This window comes from Culex pipiens, chromosome 2 (genome assembly GCF_016801865.2).
Source record: "Culex pipiens pallens isolate TS chromosome 2, TS_CPP_V2, whole genome shotgun sequence".
NCBI classification, from domain to species: Eukaryota; Metazoa; Arthropoda; class Insecta; order Diptera; family Culicidae; genus Culex; species Culex pipiens.
In genome coordinates this window covers 18,979,354-19,006,970 of record NC_068938.1, presented here as the reverse complement: position 1 = coordinate 19,006,970, position 27,617 = coordinate 18,979,354, and the positions used below count along the sequence as shown (strand labels likewise).

General features: G+C 33.7%; 2 protein-coding genes across 4 annotated transcripts in view; one reads left to right on the top strand and one right to left on the bottom strand.

Moving 5' to 3' along the window:
* Positions 1–12,232: 12,232 nt before the first annotated feature.
* Positions 12,233–16,647, top strand: LOC120432450 (gamma-butyrobetaine dioxygenase). The gene is made up of 3 exons (XM_039597666.2): positions 12,233–13,192; positions 15,854–16,162; positions 16,230–16,647. The coding sequence occupies exons 1-3, from the start codon at positions 12,450–12,452 to the stop codon at positions 16,537–16,539; spliced, it is 1,362 nt and encodes a 453-aa protein (XP_039453600.1). The 5' UTR covers positions 12,233–12,449; the 3' UTR covers positions 16,540–16,647.
* A 7,379-nt stretch (positions 16,648–24,026) lies between these two features.
* The window catches only part of LOC120432464 (protein Shroom), a 371,160-nt gene continuing 367,569 nt past the window's right edge, over positions 24,027–27,617 (bottom strand). For all 3 annotated transcript variants that reach the window (XM_039597692.2, XM_039597693.2, XM_039597694.2), the window contains 2 exons: positions 24,459–24,731; positions 24,027–24,398 (listed from right to left, as the gene is read on the bottom strand). In XM_039597692.2, the coding sequence (XP_039453626.1) occupies positions 24,135–24,398; positions 24,459–24,731 (537 nt within the window). In that variant the 3' untranslated portion in view covers positions 24,027–24,134. The remainder of the gene's footprint in view (positions 24,399–24,458; positions 24,732–27,617) is intronic.

The window sequence follows — 27,617 nt, the reverse complement described above, 5'->3', positions numbered from 1 at the left end:
ACAAGACAACATTTTCGATGGATTAACTATGGTCCCCTTGAACCATAGTAGGACCTTTTCTGTCAAGAAGGGCCGTCAAGTTAATTTTTAAAAAATGAATAAAAAAAACATTTTACATCGTTTGCGGTCGTACAAAGGGTCATTATACTCAGAAAAATTAGCTTTATCGTTGTGAACAATAATATCACAAATTAAAGCTTAATTTTAGGACCCAATTGAGCATGTATTACAGTATTAAGTGTACAAAATTTCCGAAAAATGTATTTTTTTATAAAAATACTATAATTTTCATAATTTGCCAGTCAAACATTTTACGAATTTTCATAACACTTGAGTTTTTAGTGTAAAAAACTAGAATCTTTACAAAATATCGTTTTAAAATGAAAATACTAAAAAATGTTATGCATTATTAGCATGAGCATGAGAATGAGCATGAGCATGGTTGACTGCCAATGAGCTGCTACTCCGTTATTGACAGATCAGCTGAAGTTAAACAATGAATCAAAAATGATCAGTGGGAGCCAACCATCCGTTCACTGTTTAACCTCTGAAGATCCCTACTTTATTAGTCAATACCGGCGCCCTTCCAAGAAGCCTGCAGTTCAACGAAAGGGAGGAATGTTAGTCCGATAGTTGAAGTTGCAGACTCATCAAGCACACAGTTTTTCGCTATATACTTGTTGATACCGCTTGAGACCGTTGAATCCACAGCATCTCCTTCAAGCATCACATGATTATTATTTTTTTGGGTTAGTAGGATAAGGTATTGGCTTTTCGATGCCTCCCGAGCTACGATGCTATGGGGAGGACTTTCATAACAAACCCGTCGGCGAGCCTTCCGAGCAACGATGCTATGGGAAGGTCTTTCTGGTTAACACACAAACTCACTCACACACAGTTATTTTGCTCCACTATTAACTCAACGATCCAAATTGTCAGTGCGTCTTTCGTTCATTATATAGAAATGGCTTTTTCACCGCAAAAAAAAATAAAACCTTATTCGAAAAATTTAAACACAATCCACCCGACGCCGTGCCTTCCGATCAACGATGATATAGGAAGGGCTTTGAAAATCACAAAAGAAATCACTTTTCACTCCGAATATTTTTTACGACCACGCGCTCCCTTTGCCAATTATGCACTGATGACGCTGCATTTTCAGAGGGCAATCTTCTCCTCGCAGCACACAATACACGACAAAAATGCGAAACAAAAGGCACACACAAAAAAAAAATCACTTTTCACTCCGAATGTTTTTTACGACCACGCGCTCCCTTTGCCAATTATGCACTCTAAATAATGTTTTGCATTATTAGGATCACAAACAGCGAAATCATGAACAAATTGAAAATTTAAATATTTTAAACTTATTTTAATTGTTTTTTAAATTTGTTTTTGTAAAGTCAAATTAAAGAATTTTTGAAAATACGACTTTTTTTCGAAACTTTGAAACAACAAATTCACTGTTGTGAAAACTCATTCAAATTATGGCGTCGTTTCATAACCATTAACCCTAAATATCAAGTCTGAACAGAAAAAAATCTGGAGAAACCTGGCAAACCACTTTTCTCAAAATAATGAGCAACATTGTCTTCAAAAATTGTGAATTTGAACTTTTTATTTTCCTTTATTGCTTCACAACAACAACAACAAACATAAATTTAACATAGTATGGAAGAAATAGAACATCTTTTTTCAAATTTTCACTCAAAAATTCTTGCTATGCCAGATTTATCAGGCAACCTTGTCCATATTAAAAATTATAAAATAAAATTATTTTTGAAAATATAGAAAATTTATTCTAAATTCATAGTTTCGCAAGTTTCTTTTCCATATGGCCAATTATGTAATTTTTAACAACGTTTAGAGACAATCCTGGGTTTAAAAATGTTTCAAAATGTGAATTTTTTAACCCAAAAACTATAAAATTGTAAGTATTTGAACTGATCCCAAAATGGCGGATTATGAAAATTTAAGTGATTTTTTAAATAAAGTATTTTGTGTAAGTTCCAATGTTTTAGATCATAATTTTGGATGTTGCGAATATCTATTTCTTCAATTATTTTTTTTTTCATTTTTTTAATTTATGTTGCAAACTATGAAAATATTCATAAAAGACGAAATTTTTATGAAAATTCTAATATTTCACCTAAAATTCTAATGTTATGAAATTCTCAGTTTTCGTTGATTGGTTTACATTATTGCAAATGATGAAAATTTATATATTTTTTAAATGCAGCATTTTGTGAAAATTTAACTATTTTGCAAAAAAAAACTCAAGTAAAAAAAAAGTAAATCTTTCCCAGTTCCTGTGGGGAACACCCTTGAAGAGTATCGGGGCCGGCATTTACAAAGCGGATTCAGTAGCAGTTTCATTCTCAGCTTAATGTTAACATGTTAAGGTTAATGTTAACATTCCATAGGTCGCCTCCCTAAGGTGTCGTGATAAGGTCCAGTTTGTGACGATACACTACCTTCCCTTTACTAAGCAATCGATTCCAGAAGGGAAAAGATCACCAGTTGTGTTGGTCCGAGCCGGGATTTGAACCCCGATCTACCGCTTACGAGGCGGAAGCGTTACCACAGGGCTACGTGGCTCGGCCAAAAAAAAAAACTAAAATGTTGCAGCAATTCAATGTTACTTTTGCAACTTTTGAAACCATTTTTCGTCGTTTCATTCTAGTACTATAAAGCAAAAAATTGAAGTGTTTTAAAAAATCTGTATTTTGTGAAAAATTGATGATTTAATTTCCAAAACATTGATATTGAGACAATCAATTAATTATTTAACAATTTTTGAAAGCAACTTGCAAATAAGCATAGTTTTAGTATTATATAAAAAAAAATATCATGCTCCATTCTTTAATTGCAAATTTCAAACATTTTAGCATTTAAAAACAACAGCATTTTTGAAAATTTAAGATAAAAAAAACTCTTTTCTTGTGAAAATTTATTTAAGACTTGGCATCGTTTTTATTCCAAATCATAAAATTTAAAATGTTCGAAAAAAATCAGTAACAGTTTTTTTGTGAAAATGCTGTAAACCAAATATGTATCTTCATAAAATCCATTCATAATTTTGCATCGTTGAAATCAATTGATTTAAAATATGTATTTATTAAAACATAAAATGTCTAAAATTGTGAAAATCTTTTCAGAATTTTGAGTCGTTTGAATCCCATAATGATAAAAATTTAGGTGATTTTTAAAGTATAGTATTTTGTTAAAATTTGATTTTTTTTTTCTAAACTCTAAACTTTTTTTCTAAACTTTCTAAACCATCTTGCAATCTATGATTTTTTTAGTATTTTCAAAAACACGGAAAAATGTGTAATATTGTGAAATCCAATTAAAATTTTAAAATTATGATAATTTGAGTACCGTCAACTGGGGTTAATCAGAACTACAGTGTGAATAGGAAAAGAAGATTTTTTTAAGAACATGGTTTGAAATTCGGAAATCAATTACTAATTTAGATGTATCTTACCAAAACCAAACAAAAATATCAAAAATATCAAAATTATTAGATGATGTCTTGAAAATTTTTAGTATGTTGTTTCAATTCAAAATTACAATATAAAATTTAAGTAGAAATCATTTTGTGAAAATTTTTATATTATAGACATTTAACTTTCATTTATTGAAAAGTAATTAGAAATTTGACTACTTTTAACCTCCTCGTTTTTAAATTTGAGATTTTTTCATAAAAATTGATTTCTGGAAAGATTTGGCACGTATAGTTTTGAACTAGACACATTACCATAAATGAACGCTTAGGGTGTGTTCTCATAACTCCTGAATTCACGTCGTTGAATTTACGTTACCGGTTCATCTGTAGACGTAAATAGTTTTTCACCTATTCACGCATATTTTTCATGCAAAATCTTTGTCAACATGCTTGCTTACTTAGGAAAAGTTATTTAAAGTTGTTTTTGTAAGGATTTTCCCGGAAAATCTTGGAAATTTCCATCTCAAACTCTCCAGGTGGAAGAACCGCTTCAGGTCTAAAAACGTCTTTCACTTGAATTGACGTCGTGACGTGAATGATTTAACGTCGGACGTAAATTGCATGCAAGTCTCTATTATGGAAGTCGCAAATAGAGTTTGCCATAAAAAATACAAAAAAATCGAGTTTAACGACTTTTTGCATAATTTCTCATATCAAACCATCTGCAAATGTAGATAAGTTGAATCAACAAGTAGGTGAGAATTGTGATTTGCATATAAAAATAACTAGCAGGGGTGCCCAACCTTTGGCTCTGCGTTCGCATAACAAAAATGCTTTTTATTTAAAAAACTTATTGATATTTGAGAATAAATAAAGATTTTTTGAATTTAGCTTCTTGATAAATTTCCTAAGGTCGTCGTGGACCGAATAAACTCGCTTGACGGGCCGAATCCGGCCCGCGGGACATGTGTTGGGCAACCCTGATCTAGGCCTAATGATTTTGGAATGTATCAACCAAATCACCAAAATGGGCCAAAGTGGATTTGTAAACAAACAGTCTATCTTGCTCATTCTTAATTTAAACATTTACTGACGTGAGCAGGATAGACTGTGTGTTAAAAATTCCCATTTGCCCATTAACATTGTTTTGCTTGATATATGTTATTTAATATCAAACAGAGAATCAAGTGGGAATGATGAGAAGAATTTTGCTTTCAGTTAAATAATGATTTCAGCAATGTTTTGAGCAGTGAAGTATTTAGGAAGTTGAACTTTCTGTATTGGATAGAGAAAAAATTAAAATTAGGTGGTGTTGGGTATAAGAGTGAATCCAGATGTTGATCATTCGCATTATGTTGGAGTTCCAAAATGTTGAACATTGAGTTAGAGTACTGTGAAGAAGATTTCGCAGTTACTTGGTTACTTTTTCTATCATAATGTTGAGCTGTAGAGTGCTTAACCTCAATGTTTGACACCAATATGTTAAATAGTTCCTTGATACTAACTAGCATCAGTTTGGCATAAACCACCCTTGCTCAAAATCAATCAAAACATACACTGGAATTTTAAATCGTCGTTAGTCGATGATGCCTTGTCAGATAGAGCCATTCATGGTTATGGACAATCTAAACTTAAATTAAGCAGTCGTCGGAATAACATCCCAAACACTCGGACCAGTGAAATTGTCAACTTTTACTTTTGGCTTAAAAATATAAGTCATTTTCAAAATTTATTCCAGAGTTTCGTCGTTTTCAAAAGTTAAGCATTTACAGAAAATGTGCTATCACTGCCATCTGGCGGAGTTTTCCGCTATAAAAAACGTTAGCGGTTTACTTTTTCCCAAGACACAAACCAATCGGTTCGACGTTAATTCAAAGACGTCTTTTGCGAATTTACGTCAATTCTGGAGTTATGAGAACACACCCTTAAATAAAAACTGGAAATGTCCAAGAGGTTTTTGGATGCTTAAGTTTGTTTGAATAAGGTAATTTTAATGGATTATCGTCGATTATTACTATTCAAACAATCGATAATGATGACGATAGCATCATTCTTATCGTTAATGTCCCTCGATTATATTCTCGCCAACAACGTTGAAAGCTATGTTTCCAGTTCCACCACCAAATTAAACAAAACAAAAGTAAAACCAGTGAACACACACCAGAGTGTATTTTGTCGAGGCAATAAACCAAACTACCGAAATTGTCAAACAAACAAACAAAAAAAAAAGCAGAATGTGACAAAACAAACCAGAACAACCCATATATTTTGAGACAAAACTTTAAACAAACAGAATCGAAATTTCGAAACACACGCAGTGGTAAAGCAGTTAAAATAAACGAAATCGAAGAAGAAAAAAACGAGGAAGAAAACTAAAATTTGTGATCAATTGCTTGGCAGTTACTGAGAGAAAAAAAGGTGTAGAGCAAAGCAAAAAAAAAAAAACGAGAAAATTTTAAAAAACCCACTAATTAACACATAAGTCAAGATTGTTAGTGTAACAATTGAGAGAAATGGAGATGAGATCGGCTAAATTTTTTCGTAACAAGTAATTTTGTTTTGTCGTAAAATATAAAAAAAAACACTTTCTTTTTGTGTTGTTCTCTAACGACGTTTGTGTTGCATGAAGGCAAAATCTAAAATCTATGAAGCTATTCTACCTTGTAAGAATTATTAACAACAAACAAAAACACACGAACTTAAGGAAATCGATGAGAAATGAAGAGTAAAAGAGCAAAGAAAAGTCTGGTTTATTGAAAAATAAAGTGCGTTTGCTAAAAGCACGTGTAGAACACATCTGAAGAAATGGATTAAAATCGAGGTGATTGGAGTGGATAGCACTCTCTAAAAAAACAAAACGGAAAAGTTTTCAAACAAGCAGTGCTGACTGGTGTACGACGAGACGAGAGTGAATAATGGTTAGAAATTCTATTATCATTATTAACAATTATTATTGCATACAAGCTATCATTATATTACTTGATTAAAAATTGATTATATTGTGCGTATATTATTAGAGGTTAACAACACACACAACACAACATTAAACAAAAACAAAAAAGAAAACAAAAACATAACACAAGCAGAAAAGAAAATAGGTAAAACCTGGAAGGTTTAAATAAAGAAACAATACAACTCTTTTCGCATTGAAGAAAAGAGAGAACAGTTTCAAATCCAACTTCTTGATCCGTACAGAATAACTTGGAACAAGAAACGCAAAAAAAAGAAGAAAATAAAAAATACAACCAACCACAAACAATGAATAAGAATAAGCGATGAAATAAAGCAGTGATTGATTATTGTCTTTTGTAATAAAACTGTAACTAAAAAGGCGTTTTATTTGTTCTGCTTGAAAAATCCATTTTAAAAACATGTGTTAATTGTATTTTTGAATAATCCTATCCAATTTCTTATCTTATTGAAACCAACTTTAACTTTCAAAGATTTCACTATGATGGTATTTTCGTCTTTTTTTTTTTTTTTTGAGATAAAGTAACTTCTAAACTTCTCTAAAGAGATTCAAATTTTTTAAATCCAAGATGGCGGTGGTAAAATATTGACAAAATGCATTTAGTAAATTTATAGGAAATCACCCATTAAAATTTTACTAAAATAGAGTCGCAGAAGTCGAATTTGATGTTAAAAGTTAGAAAATAAAGAAACACAAAAAAATTGTTAATGATTCGATTGTACGAAGTTCTATACAAGCCATCGGATATTCGAACTTCGGATAATCGACTATACTTAAAAAATTCCACACTGTGTTTCATGAAAATACTTAAATTTTCATAATTTTCAGTATGGATATTGTTGGAGATGATCAAGCAACCTATGGATTTGTAGTTGTTAGTTTGTTACCTGGCAGCTCAATAAATTTTCATTCTGTTCTAAACCGTAACCCACGCTAGACGTGTTATTTCCACCTCTGCCCCAAGAGATATACTTTTAAAGCATTCAAATTTTCACAAAAAAAAACATTATTTTATGAAAATACTAACGTCTTTATAATTTTATATCTCTTTCTCTAGGGATAAAGTACCAACTTGCGAATATTTTACAAAAAAAAAACTTTTTTTTATTTCATTCTAAAAATTCTTAAGCTGTGAAACTTTGCATCGTTTAGCACCACATAAGCATATTGAAAATTAATTAAATTTTAGTAGTTCATTAAAAACGTTTTTTTTTGTTACAAAATTGAGTATTTTACAAAAAAATCTGAAACCTTATTAAAATACATTCCAAATTTCGCGTCGTTTTATGTCCATATTGCAAATTATAAAAATTTAAGTGTTTTGATATAATACGGTTTATTATAAAAAATTTAAAATTTAAAAAAATAATATAATAAAATTAAAATCCATAAAAAAATTAAATCGTGTGATACCTTGATTAAAAATATTGAAAATTTGAGAATTTCAATTATAAAATACGGTGTTTTGTGTAAATTGGAGTATTTTACAAAAAAATATATGATATTTTTTTTACCTCAGAAAATGTGTAATTTTACCATTTTTCTGGTGTAATGTCACTTTTCGAGTCTAAATTGAGGTAAAATTACATCATAAAAGAAATAATATTCAACCTTCAAAAATTACACCTTCCTTTTAATGTGTACATTGAAAATTATGTTTTTTTCAAAATTTTGATGAAAATTGCTTTTTGATTATATTATACAGTATGGCCCATAAAGAAATGCGACATGTGCATTTTTTCACAGAAAAATTGTTCCATTCTAAAATGTATTTAACAAACTGATTTTGTTATGTATCATGGTGTTAGTTTAGTATGTTTTGAAGATATTTTCATGACAGCTTTTTGCAGTTCGCCAAAATTGGGTCTTGGTGGGCTACAATAATGGATGTATTTTTGGTACAAAATTTACCTTAATTTCATACCTTATATCTTAAAACGGAACAGTTTAAAATATCCAACCAGAAGTCCCTCTTGAATACGCCCAATCGGAAAAGTTCATAAATTTTGATAGAATTAGTCATTTTAGAGAAAAATGCAATTTGGGTTATCATCTTGAGTGATTCGGTCTAAATAAATTAATAACTTAAAACCTATGTCGATGGCTCTAAAGAGTGCCCAACGGCTCTATACTGTTAAAAGTCATATCAGGGCATCTGTTAAAGTCAATTGCCATCATTTGTTGCATTATTTTTTTTCCTTGAATCATTGTAGGCTCCAAAAACTCCTAAAATTGAAGCATTTTCAGAATCGGGATATTTTTTAAAACTTTACTGTTTTAGTAGAAGTAGTTAATAGAATGCGAAAAATTCGATGAAATTAATTGTTACACGTCTCAAAAACAGTAACCTTGGAGGCTGTTTACTTTTTAATCCATACAAAAATTCACAAGTGGCTCTTCAGATCGACCAACAAAGAAAAGTCATTTTTCCTTTATATGGCCTGGGCTGGGAGCAAATTTGAGAATTTTAAGTTTAAATGTGCTGTGACATTTTTTAAAGTTAAGGAAAAGGTTTTCAATGCATTATTTGTTTGTTTGGATCCTATTTAACATGTACACATGCTACATACATCGTAAATAGTCAAAATAGGCCCGATTACCACCTAATAACAATGTCGCATTTTTTATGAGCCATACTGTATGATTATATGTTTAATTATATGTAAGTCATATTTTTCATTAAAAAGCAATTTTCATCAAAATCTTGCAATTTTTTGATTTTGTTGTATTAAAGGCGGTTCATTTAAAATACATTTCTTCGTCATGGCCCTTACGTCGCATGGTGTTAGTGGTAAAATTGAGTTTTCATAGGGAATTTTGAAAATTCGCCATTTTTATTTAACTAAAATGGCTACATCTTGGCACTGAGGTGACAAAAAGTAATTGTTAAAAAAGCAAATTTGTTCAGAAAATTGTTTCCTACAAGATATTGGTTTGGATTGGATATCGGTATTGGTTTTGATGCCAACATTTTTATAGATTGGTTTTGAGAGAAATTCAAGCAAAAAAAAACATTTATCCAACTTTAACATGTTGCCAATGAAAAATGACGACTTCTTGGAACTATATGAATACAGAACATTATTGGTAGGACTCCTAACTATGATTTAATGTGGAATACGCGCCAAATTTGAATGCATTTTTTAAGGTATTAGACAAAACATAATGTTTTTTTATGAAAACAGACCAATTTTCAGTAAATCGCTACATCGCCTTTTTTTGTTACACACTAATGGAAGTGCTTGGTTTCTTATAATGATTACACAGCATTTGTAACTAATGTTTGACCTTTATTTTCTGGACGGAAATGAACGAGCTTCGGGGAACCCATTTCTAAAAACCCATGACCAGAAAATTCCAGTTACAGACTCGACTCTCAAAATGATTAGCTGTTTCATTTTAAGCGGCTAAATTTAACCAGCACTAAATCAACATTTCTGGAGTTTTTTTTTTAAAAAAGGTCCAATAAACCAAATTTTCAGTTTTGAGCAGTTCTCTAGGGTTTCGGTCATTCGATTTTTTTTGTATTTTTTTATCCGACTGAAACTTTTTTGGTGCCTTCGGTATGCCCAAAGAAGCCATTTTGCATCATTATTTTGTCCATATAATTTTCCATACAAACTTGGCAGCTGTCCATACAAAAACGATGTATGAAAATTCAAAATTCTGTATCTTTTGAAGGAATTTTTGATCGATTTTTTGTCTTCGGCAAAGTTGTAGGTATGGATACGGACTACACTGGAAAAAAATGATACACGGTAAAAAAAATTTGGTGATTTTTTTATTTAACTTTTTAACACTAAAACTTGATTTGCAAAAAACACTATTTTTAATTTTTTTTATTTTTTGATATGTTTTAGAGGACATAAAAAACCAACTTTTCAGAAATTTCCAGGTTGTGCAAAAAATCATTGACCGAGTTATGAATTTTTTGATCAATTCTGATTTTTTCAAAAATCGAAATTTTGGTCGCAAAAATTTTTCAACTTTATTTTTCGATGTAAAATTGAGTTTGCAATCAAAAAGTACTTTAGTGAAATTTTTATAAAGTGCACCGTTTTCAAGTTATAGCCATATTTAAGTGACTTTTTTGAAAATTGTCGCAGTTTTTCATTTTTTTAAATTAATGCACATGTTTGCCCACTTTTGAAAAAAATATTTTTGAAAAGCTGAGAAAATTCTCTATATTTTGCTTCTTCGGACTTTGTTGATACGACCTTTAGTTGCTGAGATATTGCAATGCAATGGTTTAAAAACAGGAAAATTGATGTTTTCTAAGTCTCAACCAAACAGCCCACCATTTTTAAATGTCGATATCTCAGCAACTGATGATCCGATTTTCAATGTTAATATATGAAACACTTGTGAAATTTTCCGATCTTTTCGAAAACAATATTTTCGACAACAATTCAATTTTTAAGCCAAGACTAACATTTTAAAAGGGCGTAATATTGAATGTTTGGCCCTTTTGAAATGTTAGTCTTGATTTGAAAATTTTGAAAATATTGTTTTCAAAAAGATCGGAAAATTTCACAAATGTTTCATGTTTTAACATTGAAAATCGGACAATAAGTTGCTGAGATATCGACATTGAAAAATGGTGGGCTGTTTGGGTGAGACTTAGAAAACATCAATTTTCCTGTTTTTAAACCTCTGCATTGCAACATCTCAGCAACTAAAGGTCGTATCAACAAAGTCCGAAGAAGCAAAATAATGAGAATTTTCTCAGCTTTTCAAAAATATTTTTTTCAAAAGTGGGCAAACATGTGCATTAATTTAAAAAAATGAAAAACTGCGACAATTTTCAAAAAAGTCACTTAAATATGGCTATAACTTGAAAACGGTGCACTTTATAAAAATTTCACTAAAGTACTTTTTGATTGCAAATTCAATTTTACATCGAAAAATAAAGTTGAAAAATTTTTGCGACCAAAATTTCGATTTTTGAAAAAATCAGAATTGATCAAAAAATTCATAACTCGGTCAATGATTTTTTGCACAACCTGGAAATTTCTGAAAAGTTGGTTTTTTATGTCCTCTAAAACATATCAAAAAATAAAAAAAATTAAAAATAGTGTTTTTTGCAAATCAAGTTTTAGTGTTAAAAAGTTAAATAAAAAAATCACCAAATTTTTTTTACCGTGTATCATTTTTTTCCAGTGTAGTCCGTATCCATACCTACAACTTTGCTGAAGACACCAAATCGATCAAAAAATTCCTTCAAAAGATACAGAATTTTGAATTTTCATACATCATTTTTGTATGGACAGCTGCCAAATTTGTATGGAAAATTATATGGACAAACTAATGATGCAAAATGGCTTCTTTGGGCATATCGAAGGCACCAAAAAAGTTTCAGTCGGATTAAAAAATACAAAAATTAAAATTGAAGAAAAAATACCGATTTCGTAGAGAATTGCTCTATTTGCTTTTTCGGTGTTTTCTAACACCCCTGACTCAAGGTGGTTTCAAAAACACCCAAATAGCAAAAACTGGAAATTTGGTTTATTGGACCTTTAAAAAAAAAAACTCCAGATTTCAGAGTGAATATAACATAGAATCGGGACCTTTGTTTAGGTAACACTTTTTTTTTCTTGCGAGGCAGGCAGAAACACTACATCTCGTCTTAATATATTATTTAACAATAACATATTTTTTTTTTAATTGTTGGTATGTAAGCCTTATTGATACAAAGGAAAGCTTGAGAACCACTGACACTCACAGCAACTATAGTGTACAAACAACAAGCAAAAACACTTCGCACTCTAGCTTAACCCACCAAACAGCATTGCAGCTCCGACCACGCCGCCACCCATTCAGTATTACTCAAACCGGTCACCAGCGAGCACGCGCGTTCTTTCGCTCATTCGCAGGTCGCGCGCACCAACGCCTCGGGAGAAACTCGTTTGTCGTGTCACTTTCGTGCGCCCGAGTCCAAAGTTCACAGAGTTTTAATTTCGGCTGTTCTACCGAACGTACCGAACGTGAAAAAACAGTGATAAGATTTTGTTTTCTGCACTCTCACTTGTCATGCAAATCGGTGGAAGACTTGCCGCGAGGCTTATCGCCGCAGAACGTAGCATCTTCGTCGCAGGCTCTTATCACCGGTTCGGGGGCGTCTTATCAAGGCTTGGCCCGCATTCCAGCCAGGGACGCCAACCCTTCCACACAGCGACGCTACAATCCCTTCGAAAGGCGGTCAGTGTCGACGCTCTGCGGCAGGTTAGCGGGTCAATCAAGTCGGCTTATCAACCGGCGAGCAGTCGCAACTTAACCGTTGAACTCGTCGACGGTCAGCGGTACGAGTTCCCGCTGGTTTGGCTGCGGGACAACTGTCAGTGTCCGGATTGCTTCCACCCGGGCTCGTACAGTCGCGTGATCAACTGGGAACGGTTCGATCCGGAGGCGGCCGTCATCCGGGAGTGCGCCGTGTCCGACGATGGCAACCTGGTGGACATTACGTGGCACGATGGTCACCGATCGCAGTTTAACGCCAGCTGGCTAAGCAAACGTAACTTTACCCAACAAAACACCGAGCAATATCTGGAAGAGTGGTACCGACCGAAGCCCAGACTGTGGAAGAGGACTGAGTTCGGGGAGGTGCTTAAAAGTTTTGAGTTTGACGATGTTATTGGCCGGGATGAGGCGTTGCAGGCGTGGATCGAAGCGTTGATTCGGTACGGCGTTGTGATGATCAGGAATGCGCCGCTGACGGAGCAGGAGTGCAGGAAGTTGGCGAACCGGGTTGGGTTCATCAGGAAGACGCATTATGGGTAAGTTTTTAAAGTGATTTTCCACGTGCAAATACTAAAAAAAACAACTAACAGTGTGGCCACTCAAGTCGGGAAATCGGAAAGTCGGGAAAAAGTAGGGAATTTGCGATTTTTTGTCAAAAACTCGGGAAAGGTCGGGAATCCTAAGCAAACTCTTTTGAAAATTATTTTCTAAATCTTGAAAATTATTTAAATAGTTTATACCATTTTCAATTTAAATTCACTCAATTCTTCCTTATTAACATACATTAAATTTAAGGTTTCTTTCACCATTTCAATCTATTTGAGAATGAAGCGGTTATTTAAGACATCAAAATTCCGAATAAATATTGGATGCATTTGACACAGATATTCATGATATTTTTATGTAACAAAAGATTTTTATTATATTTGTATATCAAAAGAGGTAACATCTGTCTTAAAACAAAGTTAATGAAAAATTAATATAAAAATAGAGACTAATTTGAACGATTATGACCAGCGTATAGTTATGATCTCGGTTATGATTCTGTTTCATATTGTCAAATTGATTTTATGTTTGAAAAAATATTTAAGTTTAGAGTTTGGTTCTTTTGTATTAAATATTTTTAATTGTTTAACTATTAAATTCATTAAGTCACTTCCAATATTTTTCTACAAATGTTTCCCTTGAACTTTCTATGAGTATGGGTAAATTACTATAGATATAAGCTTTATTTTAGTGATCGGAAAACTTTAATATCGAATGAAATCCAATTGTTGTTCGTAATGAAAAAAAAAAATGGAATAAAAGTTATTTTCGTTTTGAACACATGAAAAAAATATTGAAATTGTACAAAAAAAATCAAGTACTTTTTATTTAAGTTATTGCAAATATTTCGCATAAAATAAAAGGAAAAGACATAGAACAACAAGTTGCAAAACGAGGATTTTTTCAGCACGAGTCGTACATTTATCCAACGAGGAACACCGAGTTGGATAAATACGACGAATGCTGAAAAAAGTTTTGCAACGATTTCCATACAACATTTTTTGCAATTCCGAAAAAACACCCATTGAGTGAAATTTTAAGTCGAATTTTCATGTATTTTGTCAATAAATCGTTTAAACCAAAAAAAAAAATGTTGAAAAGTGTTACTTTTCGAAACAAGTGCTGTAAAGTTCAACTTTTCAGCACTCATTTCAATGCTGAAAAGTAGAACTTTTCAGCATTTATTTTGAAATGTGTTGCTATTCGATTCTGTTATTTTTGGTACAGAAAAGTAGGCTATTTCGTCGTTCAAGAATGACAGGAAAAGTAAGTAGTTTAGGAATTGCAAAAAAAAAATTAGATTAAAAAAAATAGTCTCTCAACAACAAAAATACTTAATTTTAAATTTAAGGCATTACTACAATAATTTGAGTAAAATCAAACACAAAATGCCCAAAATTCAGTACTGCTATTTTGATTATATTGTATAATATCGGAATTTTTTTTTAAATATTTTTAAAGCATGTTAAATATTTGTTTTGTAGGGCTTGTTGTAGTTAAGATTTGATTAATTGCAGTATATGTGACACAGTTCAATGAAAAAATAGTTATGAAAAACAATTTGTAATAAGTTTACAAGTCTGATTGTAAAATATAATGCTTTTTAGTGTACTTGCTGAGTTTTAATTTGGAAATGCATCTTTTTCATTTGCCATCAGATAAGATGCAATGAAATCGTCAAAATCGGTTTATATTTGGCATTTTGGGCCTTTGCGAATGATTTTGAAAACAATCCATTATAAATTCACAATAAAGGATTTTTAACACACTTGCAAAGAAAAGGCTAAAAAATTGTCATTGAAAAAGTAAAATTTAAACAATGCTATAAATTTGAGTTTCGTTATATTTTCAGATTTTGGAATTCTGGAATAGTTGTTGAGATATTATCATGTTTTCTTCATTATATTTTTGAAGGAACTCAAAGCTAAAAAACTCAGTTAAATAGAAACAAATCGAGTAATTTGTCCTTATTACACAGTAAAACAAAGTTTAGGTACGGTGAATTGAAAAATTGGAACGGTCAATTAACCATAATTTTTGTATAAAGCAATTGTAATTTTCCTCTTCGAATTTTCAGCTAGCTGTATGCTTTACTCATTTTTCTGTGTACAAGATTTGTATACGATAATGACCAAAACTGAATTGCAATTTAATCCAAAACTTTTATTTGAAATTGAATTGAAATTAGATAAAGGTCAAACAGACGCTAAATAAATTAGATATTTTTATGAAAGTTGATATTTTTTTAATATTTTTGGTTGTAAATTTTTGCTTGGGGGAACCCTTAGATCCCATTTTCTGGTGATATTTTTATCATATTCGTGTTCCTGAGACAATTTCACAATAGAAACATACATAAAAATGTTTATTTTGATCCAAAAAATGCCAAAAAATTAAAAATTTTAAAATTTCAGATGCATTTTGAATTTTGAAATCAAATTGAATGTTGCCTAAGTTATAGCCTTTTAAAAAATTTTGACGTTTCGAAAGTGTTGTAGTTTTTTTTTTACTTTGTTTATTTAAAGAAAATTTTATTAACAATATTTTAATATAATCTATGATCTATATTAAAAAAAATCTTCGATGAGACTACAAAATTCTATAAAAGAAATGTAAATTCCTAAAACAACATATTTTTCCTCTTTTTTTAGCGAGGAGTTCGTCGTTGCAAACAAGGAAAACACCACGAACGTCGCGTACCTGTCGACCCCGCTCCAGATGCACACCGACCTGCCCTATTACGACTACAAACCGGGCTGCAACCTGCTGCACTGTCTGGTCCAATCCGCCTCCACCGGGGGACAAAATCTCATCGCCGATGCGTTTTGGGTGGCGGACCACATGCGCCGGGAACATCCGGAGGACTTTCGCCTGTTGAGTGAAACGCTGGTCAACTGGACCGACGTCGGGGTGGACGAGGGGGGTGAATTTCATAGCATCTACCGGGCGCCGGTTATTTGGTGGGTATTTTTTGGTTGAGAGTGGTGGAGATGTCTGGTTGATTAATTTTGGTTTCTGATTTTTCAGCCTTGATCGCGAGGGAAAGTTGGAACGAATCAATCATAGTGTGCCACAGCGGGACAGCTTCTTCAACGTGCCACTGGATCGGGTTGAGCCGTGGTACCGCGCCATGGCACGCTTTGTGCAACTTTTACACCAGGAGGCGGTGGAGTTCAAGACGATGCCGGGGGATATTTTGACGTTCAGTAATATCAGGATGGTGCATGGAAGAACTGGATACACGGATACGGAGGGAAACATGCGGCACATTGTCGGAGCATACTTGGATTGGGACGAGATTTATTCGCGATTAAGAGTGTTAAAAGGAAAGAAATAGGAATAAATAATTTATTTTCTCGTTTCGTCACCGAGGTGATATTATTTAATATTGATAGGTATTCATATATTTTTCGATTTTTAAATAAAGATTGAAGTGATGGTGATCTACCCCGAAACCCCTTTTTCACCCTTAAAACCAACATTTTCACTCGGACTCGCAAATAGCCCATAGAGGGCGCAAATATCGGTGTTTTGTTTTAAGTTTTTTACTTTTAAAAGTTAGCTTGGAAATTAAAAAATATAAAAAATTAAATAACATGCCACGAGTTTAACATTTTGAGCATGAGCATGAGCATGAGAGACCACCCATGGTTGTCCTTCTCCGTTGCTGAACAGGACCGTAATCACCTAACAATACAACTGACCATACGCTTAAACGATCTAATGGTGTTTCCCTTATCAACAGCATGTATGAATGCGTTGAAAAGATAAAACATCAAGATCATTAAAACTAGATCTGAAGCAAATAGGTAACAGTCATTGGCCACCAACGGCGCCCGCCATGTCAGTTTGTAGATCTCGGGGGGATTGGGACGGGAATGTTAGTTAGCACAGGTTGCTACAAAGGGTGGGTTCTATACGATATCCACACCCCCACGTGTGCCGGAAAACTACTTCTACTTGGGATTTTGTTAGTGGGAAAGGGTAATGGCCAGGATTCATCATAGAGGATGATGATGCGACCCAATAATCAATAAATTTTGTTTAATGATGTGATGAATTATGCATTCTCAAGGCAAACAGTCGCAGGATGCGGATGAGATTATTCCCGGTTATTTGGTGTTGAGTTTAGCATAAATGATTCAATCTTAGACAGCCGGCTGTGGAAAGACAAAACCAAATAAAATGCGAAAACGCGAAACCGCCCGGACCGAAAAACACACACAATCGGGGGGAAAACAAAGACGGAATCGGCAACGAAAATCCGGCGTGTTGACCGCGACCCGCACCGTTCAAATTCTCCAAAGCAACTGTCAAACATCGCGAAATCGTCCGGGTCGAAATACACACACAATCGGGGGAAAACAATGACGGAATCGGCAACGAAAATCCGGCGTGATGACCGCGACCCGCACCGTTCAAATTCTCCAAAGCAACTGGCAAACATCGCGAAATCGTCCCGGTCGAAATACACACACAATCGGGGGGAAAACAATGACGGAATCGGCAACGAAAATCCGGCGTGATGACCGCGAACCGCACCGTTCAGATTCTCCAAAGCAACTGGCAAACATCGCGAAATCGTCCCGGTCGAAATACACACACAATCGGGGGGAAAACAATGACGGAATCGGCAACGAAAATCCGGCGTGATGACCGCGACCCGCACCGTTCAAATTCTCCAAAGCAACTGGCAAACATCGCGAAATCGTCCGGTCGAAATACACACACAATCGGGGGGAAAACAAAGACGGAATCGGCAACGAAAATCCGGCGTGTTGACCGCGACCCGCACCGTTCAAATTCTCCAAAGCAACTGTCAAACATCGCGAAATCGTCCGGGTCGAAATACACACACAATCGGGGGGAAAACAATGACGGAATCGGCAACGAAAATCCGGCGTGATGACCGCGACCCGCACCGTTCAGATTCTCCAAAGCAACTGGCAAACATCGCGAAATCGTCCCGGTCGAAATACACACACAATCGGGGGGAAAACAATGACGGAATCGGCAACGAAAATCCGGCGTGATGACCGCGACCCGCACCGTTCAAATTCTCCAAAGCAACTGTCAAACATCGCGAAATCGTCCGGGTCGAAATACACACACAATCGGGGGGAAAACAATGACGGAATCGGCAACGAAAATCCGGCGTGTTGACCGCGAACCGCACCGTTCAGATTCTCCAAAGCAACTGGCAAACATCGCGAAATCGTCCCGGTCGAAATACACACACAATCGGGGGGAAAACAATGACGGAATCGGCAACGAAAATCCGGCGTGATGACCGCGACCCGCACCGTTCAAATTCTCCAAAGCAACTGGCAAACATCGCGAAATCGTCCCGGTCGAAATACACACACAATCGGGGGGAAAACAATGACGGAATCGGCAACGAAAATCCGGCGTGTTGACCGCGACCCGCACCGTTCAAATTCTCCAAAGCAACTGTCAAACATCGCGAAATCGTCCCGGTCGAAATACACACACAATCGGGGGGAAAACAAAGACGGAATCGGCAACGAAAATCCGGCGTGTTGACCGCGAACCGCACCGTTCAGATTCTCCAAAGCAACTCCATGCCACGAGTTTAACATTTTGATGGAAAAAATCGGTTGCAGTCATTAATTGTACCCTTTCAAGCCTGAATTTTCGAAAAAATATGTTTTTAGTTTATGATGGGAAAATGATACTGAGGACCATACGAAAATTATAGGCTACTTTTCACCCATCAGGCCTGAGAGGGAAAAACCTAATTTCAAGGAATTTTTTTGCGGAAAAAAACTTTGCAGTACTGTACATCAAAAATATCGAAAATGATCTTAAAGAACTTCATGTTTAATACATTTGTCATGTTAATAATTAATTATAATCTAGACTTCAATCTCATCAGAGGGAGCAGTTGGAAATTTAAATATATTATGTTATACTATAGCTTTTTAATCAACATTATTTGTTAAATTTGTTAAAAATAGAATAAGGGTAATTCTCCGCTAACTCACATAGCAGTTGCCCCGACCCCTCTTCGATTTGCGTGAAACTTTGTCCTAAGGGGTAACTTTTGTCCCTGATCACGAATCCGAGGTCCGTTTTTTGATATCTCGTGACGGAGGGGCTGTACGACCCCTTCCATTTTTGAACATGCGAAAAAAGAGGTGTTTTTCAATAATTTGCAGCCTGAAACGGTGATGAGATAGAAATTTGGTGTCCAAGGGACTTTTATGTAAAATTAGACGCCCGATTTGATGGCGTACTCAGAATTCCGAAAAAACGTATTTTTCATCGAAAAAAACACTAAAAAAGTTTAAAAATTCTCCCATTTTCCGTTACTCGACTGTAAAAAAAATTGGAACATGTCATTTTATGGGAAATTTAATGTACTTTTCGAATCTACATCGACCCAGAAGGGTCATTTTTTTCATTAAGAACAAAAATTTTCATTTTAAAATTTCGTGTTTTTTCTAACTTTGCAGGGTTAGACAATTACAAAAATTTTGATATATAGACATAAGGGGTTTGCTTATAAACATCACGAATTATCGCGATTTTACGAAAAAAAGTTTTGAAAAAGTTGGTCGTCATCGATCATGGCCGTTCATGGTCACCCGCAACATTGTTACACTCTAAAAAATAACCCTGCAAAGTTAGAAAAAACACGAAATTTTAAAATGAAAGATTTTGTTCTAAATTAAAAAATGACCCTTCTGGGTCAATGAAGATTCGAAAAGTACATTAAATTTCCCATAAAATGACATGTTCCAAAATTTTTTACAGTTGAGTAACGGAAAATGGCAGAGTTTTTAAAACTTTTTTAGTGTTTTTTTTCGATGAAAAATACGTTTTTTCGGAATTCTGAGTACGCCATCAAATCGGGCGTCTAATTTTACATAAAAGTCCCTTTGACACCAAATTTCTATCTCATCACCGTTTCAGGCTGCAAATTATTGAAAAACACCTCTTTTTTCGCATGTTCAAAAATGGAAGGGGTCGTACCGCCCCTCCGTCACGAGATATCAAAAAACGGACCTCGGATTCATGATCAGGGACAAAAGTTACCCCTTAGGACAAAGTTTCACGCAAATCGAAGAGGGGTCGGGGCAACTTTTCCCGATTTTGTGTGAGTTGGTAGAGAATTACCCATAAGTTTCTTATGCATAAATTTGTTGAAGATTAGAGAAGCCTTGAAACAGAAAAAATATGTATTTTATAAGTTCCGAAAAAAAGAAAAGGAAACCGAAATCAACCAAAAATATCAAAACATTGTAGAAAAAATGTGGCTTCAACAACTGTCCCAAATCGTTACATTTGTCTTGATTCGCCCCGGAATCAAGACGATAAAAAACATTAAAAAACGTAGATAATAGGAATACCCATCCTTTTAACTATATATAATATAACATAGAAAATATTAAAAATGCTATGCATTCTGAGAATATGTCACTAAAACACAACTAAAATTTTAACAATTTTCCTTGATGAGTTAAATTTATGCTGATATATTTTCAATAACAATTTGAATGCTTTGAAAATCTTATCGATTACTAACAATTTTACAGAAGCTTAACATTATCGTAAACATAATAGTTAGTAGGTATAATAACTTAACTACAAGTTTCTTTTTCAATTCACTTCAATTTGAGTTTTTATTAGAATTTAGAAGTTCTGTTCCAGGATGTCACATAAGCAATCCAGAGATTTGGAGAACCTTTCAACTGAGATCAATTAATAAGCCTTTGCAGGGAAGGTACATATGTCTACGTTTAGATTTTGCTCTTTTAGGGAAAATACATTTTAAGAAAAAAAAGCCAAGATCTATGAACTACAAGTTTCTGTTACAAAAAAAAAATATCAAAATACTGACTGCCATTGAAAATGTTGGTATCAGAAAATGGTGAAATGTTGTGATTTGCCTTTTCCAAGTAATTTATGCATCAAAATTAATATTTTAAATAAATTTAGATTGCCTTTGATAAAAATTGAAATAAAGATTAAGAATTTCATGGATGATTTTGAAACTTTAAGGATTTGTACTCCTATTTTAAGTGACATAAATTTGACAAAATATTTAGATAGTTTTGCTTTTCTGTAGTTTTGAGAAAAGATGATTGAAATGATTTAAAGTGGGATAAAACTACCAAAAAACATTCTAAGGAAAACTGTGCAAGAAAAATGAGTTGAAATTATTTAATTGTATTCAAGAAATTTTAACTCTCTACTGCCCCAATTTTTTTTCGTGGATTTTTATTTTTCCCGTATTCAGGAGGTCATTTTGAACAACTTTTGTTCTACGAAAAACTTTAATTCTCTTGTTTTATTTTAAGTATTTTAATTTGCATTTAACTTGTTTAGTTTATGTTTGTTTTTAGTAGTATTCGGCTTATTCTACCACCTCCTATCATTACATTTTGCCTATCTAGTTTTTTTTTCATGTTTTTACAGTCTTTTTCAACTGTTTGCTTGTTTTTCACATTTTTTGCTATAGAATGGCACCATTATTGTTTAGATTGTAAAAAATTGCATAGAGGCATAGTCTGAGACACTATAAAAATTACTGCATGGCGTCATCCATAAAGTATGTCACGCTCTAGGGGGGGAGGGGGGGGGGGTCTGAGCAAGTGTGTCATTGCATGTTATAAGTATAGGAAAAGTGTGACAAAGGGGGGGGGAGGGGGGGTAAATTTTGGCTGATTTTTGCGTGACGTACTTTATGGATGAAGCCCATACTTCTTTTTACAGTCCAGACTCGATTATCCAAACTTTCGATTCTCTGAAGATTTGTATAAAACTTCGGATAATCGAATCACGAACAAAAAAAAATCGTGATTTTTCTTTTTCGATTTTCAAATTCGAGTTTATTGAACCTATAAAATAATAAAATATATTTTTTCAATATATTGTCACCGCCATATTGGCCGCCATCTTGGATTTGAAGATTTTAAATCATGTTAGCGTAGTTTAGGCTCGACAATCAAAAATTAGACAACAAAAAAAAAAAAAAATCGTGATCCGAAGTGAAATTCTTGCGAGGCCGTCGGATAATCGAGTCTGGACTGTTCAATTTTTCAAAGCGGACGAATTTCTTCGCTTTCTTGGACAAAGTTGTGAACCGGAACACAAACAAGCTAATGAGATCTTAGAAAAAAAAAATCGTTATAGAGCAGTAACAAAATAATTTACGTTTTTCCGCATCACTTCCTGACTTGACCAAGTGGAATAAAATTTGATTTGTTATCATAAAACATCCTAAGGAAAATTGTGCATAAAGTATAATTGGAGATTTTCGAGAAATTTTAACTGAAGGTAGAAAAAAGTGGAGCACAGTGGTGCCACCATGGGTCGACAGAGTGTTAACAGGGGGAGCGTGATAATCTTGTATTAAAATCCGATCGGTTTAAATTTTTTCAAGCGATTATTCTTTATTTTTACTTGACACAGACCAATATTGTTATAGTAATGTGTGTGTGTGTGGCTATGTGTGTTTATGTATTTTACGTGGAAGAACAGTTTTCTTTATCAGAGATATTTGCACACGCACGATTCACAGAGAAGTGTTGGACAATTCGATTAAAATGATCTAAACAGTAAAGTGTTGTGGATAATATATCTTGTCTCAGTTAAAATCACAATAATTTCTCGTCTCGCTTCCACAATCGTTCTCTAACCTTAAACAGAAAAAAAAACATAAAGTCGCGTGTGTGTGTTTAGGGTGAAAGGACAAAAAACGCTATCTATTCTAACTATTGTAAGGATTCAAAGACAGTTATGTTGCGATTAAAAATTGGAACTTTCTAACCTCTAAAACCGATTACTACGGTTATTTTCTGTGAGACAATAAACGTGACGGCTAAAAAAAAATTCAATTCACTTGCGGATTGCAGCAACTTTTTGCCGAAAAAAAAGTTGTGATTTCAAACTTATCAACTAGCTCTATTAACGGGTTTCATTTAAAGTCTGTAAAATAATTATAAGCACCTAGTTAGTGTTAAAAAAGTAACGTCGACTCTTTTCCATTATACACATGTTTTCTCGATTAGTAGTTTTGTGAGGGAAAGGGGACAAAATTGTTACAAGAATTACTAAACATTGATTAACTGGAGATAAAAGATTTCAGCGAAGCTGCTCGGAGAAATCACTTTCCGCAAATGTCGCAGAAACAAAGTGACTCTTCAAGCAACCCCAAAAAATGACTACACGTTTCAGCCAAATTAGCGCACAATTTGGCTCCGGTGACGAACGGGTTTCTTCTTCAATTAAGTACACATCAAAAATTAGTCTAAGGCACTGCACACGATTAGGAAGGAAACGTAAAATAAAAACGCAAACGGGACGGGGGTGCAACAAACAAACAAAAAAATCACGCAGGAAGGGTGCAACTTAAAAAAACTCTTTGAATTTCAACATCATACATTGAAATGCAAGAACTTTCTGCCTTATCACATGGAATGCGGGTTTTAAAAATTTCGGTTAATTGGGACGAAAAGGGGAGGGGAGGATTTTGAGGTTGGGGTCGATTGATTTCGAATTTTTGGCCTAAATGATGAGGGGGTTTCTCTTTGATTTTGCTCTTGATTTGCTTTCTTGATTTCTTTTACACAAATATATAATCTTTACACGTAAATGACAAACGACACTTACAAGTCTAACAGAGTAATATAAGAGGGTTAAAATAAAATAAGTCGTAATTTACACAAATTTACACGGTTTGCGCGAGAGAGACGAGTCTCTGCGCGCAATAATTGCTAATTCTATCTCTACTCAACAGCCAATCGATCAATGTTTTAAACCGTTTCGATTCTAAAAGTTGTCGCTTTTTTTCTTCTAAAGGGCTACAAAACCATCGACACAAAACAAGCTTAAAGCTAACTAACTGCGCTGCTCTCTATCAACTAGGTGTGACTTTTTACAAATTACCCTCTCTCAAGGGGAGGGTCAACACTCGCTCTGCACGAGCGTGTCCTTGAGCGCCACCAGCTGCTCCTCGCCCAGTTTGATCTTGTCGGCGATCTCGCGCGAGTCCACAATCAGCTTCGCCTTCATGTTGATGAAGTAGTCGTAGTCGGCGTACTCCTCGATCGTCAGCGATCGCTCCAGCACCTTGGAAATGATGGCACCGCGCCGGTCGATGTCGTCCTTGAGCTGCTTGGCCTCGTCCAGCTGCTCCAGCAGCCGGTCCCGTTTGGCTTCGAGGATCTTCTAAAAAGACAAAACCCAAACTTAAAATCCGAAACACGTCCATCTCAAGATGATACCCACCTTGTCCGGGTGCGAGTCGTCGGCGGCGAGCGTGTGCAGGGCGTTGTCGGTGCGGGCCAGCCGGCCGGACAGCGAGAGCAGCAGCATCGTGATGTAGCCGACGTCGTCCACGTACGACCGGAACTTGGACGCGTCCGACGGGCGGCACTTTTGGGCGACCTTTAGGGCGACGTCCGCGCCGAGCAGGTCGTTCGCGTTGCTCTCCTCGGCGATGCTGGTTTGCTCGTTCGAGAGGACCAGCAGCTTCTTGCCGAGGCGCTGGACGAGTTCCTCCTGGGGGAGAAATTTGAAGGAATTTAATTAAGAATGATTTTAATATTTTAACCAATGAAAAGTAAAAAATATGAAATCAATTTAACGTTTTTGGTTTCATGTTTAACGTAAAATCGATTATTTTTATTTTTATTCGATGATTTTCATTAGAATTACTATTATTATCTGTCTTTTTTCATATTTCAACCCGATTGATTAATTTTTTCTTCATGCCAAAATTTTTTAACTTAAGTTTTTTATAAGACTTGTAATCGAAGTCATCGATTTTATACCTTTTTCTCGGCTAAGGAATCTTTTGGAATTTAATGTGGCTGCTGCTATCTTTAGGTTTCCATTGACTCAAATTGTTTACTTAGATCAAACTAAAACATTTCCTTCCTAGCCATTACAAATATGTTTTGATTGTTAAGAATTAAAAAGGAGTGGACAAAAAAACAAACGAACAATTGAAAAACGTATGGGAAGAACACTAAATTGATAAGTATTACAAAAATATTCTAAAATATTACAAAAATATAACACACAAAAACCTATTGTGGATCTGGGAAAAAACAAACTTTTTCATTAAAAAATAATCGTAAGATCCAGTATTTAACGAAATAAGTTTTGTAAAATTTAACAATATAACAAATATCTAACATCCATTGCACAAATGACACGACTTCACTATTAGGGTTTTTTTTTAGCTTCACAAGAACATTTTTGAATTTTTTTTTAATTAATTTTCTAAAAAGATGTTAGGCATGCTAATTAGAACAACTTTTGTCGAAGACATCCACATTTTAGCTAGTAATCTACGCCTTTTACAACTCATTTTGGTTTATAAATTAATAATTTTGGTTCTAAAAACAAACATTTTTGTTAATTGGTTAAAAGTTACAATCAATTTAAAGTAAAAAAAAAGATGTATCCTTAAAGCTCATATTTTTTTTTAAATGCGTAAGAAAGGAATGGTCTACAACTAGTGCTACGCTCAAACGCTGGAAAAATCTCATAGGTATTTTTATTCAAACTCTAGATATCTTCATTTGAAAATGTGAAATTTACAAGGGAAAAATGTAGAAGACCACCCTAACGAAATTTGTCAATTTTTTAAATATATGTTTTTCCAAGTAATTTTGCCAGCTGAATCTGAATCTGCCTTAGAATAAATCAAAATATCGATTTTTAATCATATTTTGGGTTTTATTTACTTGGCAAAACAATAAGCTGAGAGCTCTTTTGAAATGTTCGACGTGATTTTGAAATTCCAATTTTTGTTTCAAGGAGATGAAAAAATCACAAGGGCCTTTCGCGTAGCATTTTTGAGCATTTTGTTGTTCCTAATTTTCATTCTTCCAAAGGTTATTTAGAATTTTTTTGAGAATTTCCTCGGTTATTATTAGGGTTAGTGAAATTTCACGATTTCGCGGACATCGTGAAATCCGCGAAATTTGTCTTTTTCCGCGAAATCCCGTGAAATTTATGTTTGTGTGAAACTGTAACGATATTTCTCAAAATAATTTATCAAACTCAAATAGAAATGAAAATAATCTTCTGAATTACTGTAAAGTTAAGCGAGTGAATACCCTGGTTTAATAACTAATATAGGGTTAGTGATTTTTGACGATTTCGTGGACGGCTTCGTGAAATTTAACATTTTTTAAAATCATGGTTTAAAAACCAAAGTTATAAATATTTGATCCATAAAGACTATTTAAGTAAATTTATTAGTTTTTAATTGATATGAACCATTTGAAGAATTGTTCAGTTTTCTCAGTTTTTTTAGAAACTAACTAAATTTAGTAATATTTTCATTCGTTGTAATAAACATTTAGCTACTATTTTATTTTAAAGGTATTGTTTCAATAGAAATTAAAATAATCCAGCTTTGTTTTATTCAAAATAAAATGAGGAATATTTTTTATCTTTTGAATCACCTTTTAAAAACATTTCAGATTTTTTTTTCTGAGTCCTGTTTAATTTCAACAATATTTGATTATTTGGGTGGATGATCTCGTGAAAGTTAAAAAATATTCTTTTTTTTTTGTTTTCTCATGTGAGTTAAAAATTTCGATTTCGTTACAAATTATTTTATTTTGCCCATTGATTTTTAATTAGGTTTTTGACAAGTGAGATGAAAACTTTAAAAATCATTTTGAATGGGCTAACTGTCGCAGAAAATTCATATTATTTTACTAATTTTGGCTAAACAAGCTTGTTTAATCTTGCTTTGATATAAATTTAATAAAATGTGAAACGATAAGACAGAAGCAAATCAGCGAAAACTTGTTAGCTTTACTAGGCGAATCTTAAAAAAAAACAGTTCAGTAAATGAGAAAATGCATGCCCTACATTTTGTTTCAAAAAATATATAGAGCTCATCTTTAAACCGGTGGAAACTTTTTTTAAAATGAGGAGATTTTTTTTTTGTGTCATGTTCAAATTTAGTGAAGTTTTTTTTAGTTTATTGAAGAATAATATATAATGAAGCATAAGAAGTAGTTTCTGTGATTTAAGCATAAGATTTTCAGAGTTATTTTAACATTTTTCACGTTCCGCGAAATTTGCGTGAAATTTTGTGTTTTGAAATTGAGGTCCCCGTGAAATTTGCAATTTTCGAGCGTGAAAAATCACTAAGCCTAGTTATTATTTTTTAGACGGTGGAAACAATTTTAGAACGTTGCAAAAATAAAACAAATTTCCAAACCTAGCTTTAAGCTAGGCTAAAGCTAAACGGCGCACTTTATAAAAAAATAACAAATGTACTTTTGAATTGCAAATTCAATTTTACATACAAAAATGTTTTTTTTTTTAAATTTAAGTGTTTTTAACACAAATATTATTTTTCAAAAAATCATAAGGTCCTTCTTAAAATCCCCCCCTAAAAGATCGGCAAGAAAAACG

Bases quoted from the DNA above. Each gene is read 5' to 3' on its own strand.
- LOC120432450 (XM_039597666.2), top strand. From the start codon at position 12,450: ATGCAAATCGGTGGAAGACTTGCCGCGAGGCTTATCGCCGCAGAACGT. The intron at 13,193-15,853 runs GTAAGTTTTTAA...CTCTTTTTTTAG, and splicing joins ATCAGGAAGACGCATTATGG to CGAGGAGTTCGTCGTTGCAA. The intron at 16,163-16,229 runs GTGGGTATTTTT...CTGATTTTTCAG, and splicing joins TACCGGGCGCCGGTTATTTG to CCTTGATCGCGAGGGAAAGT.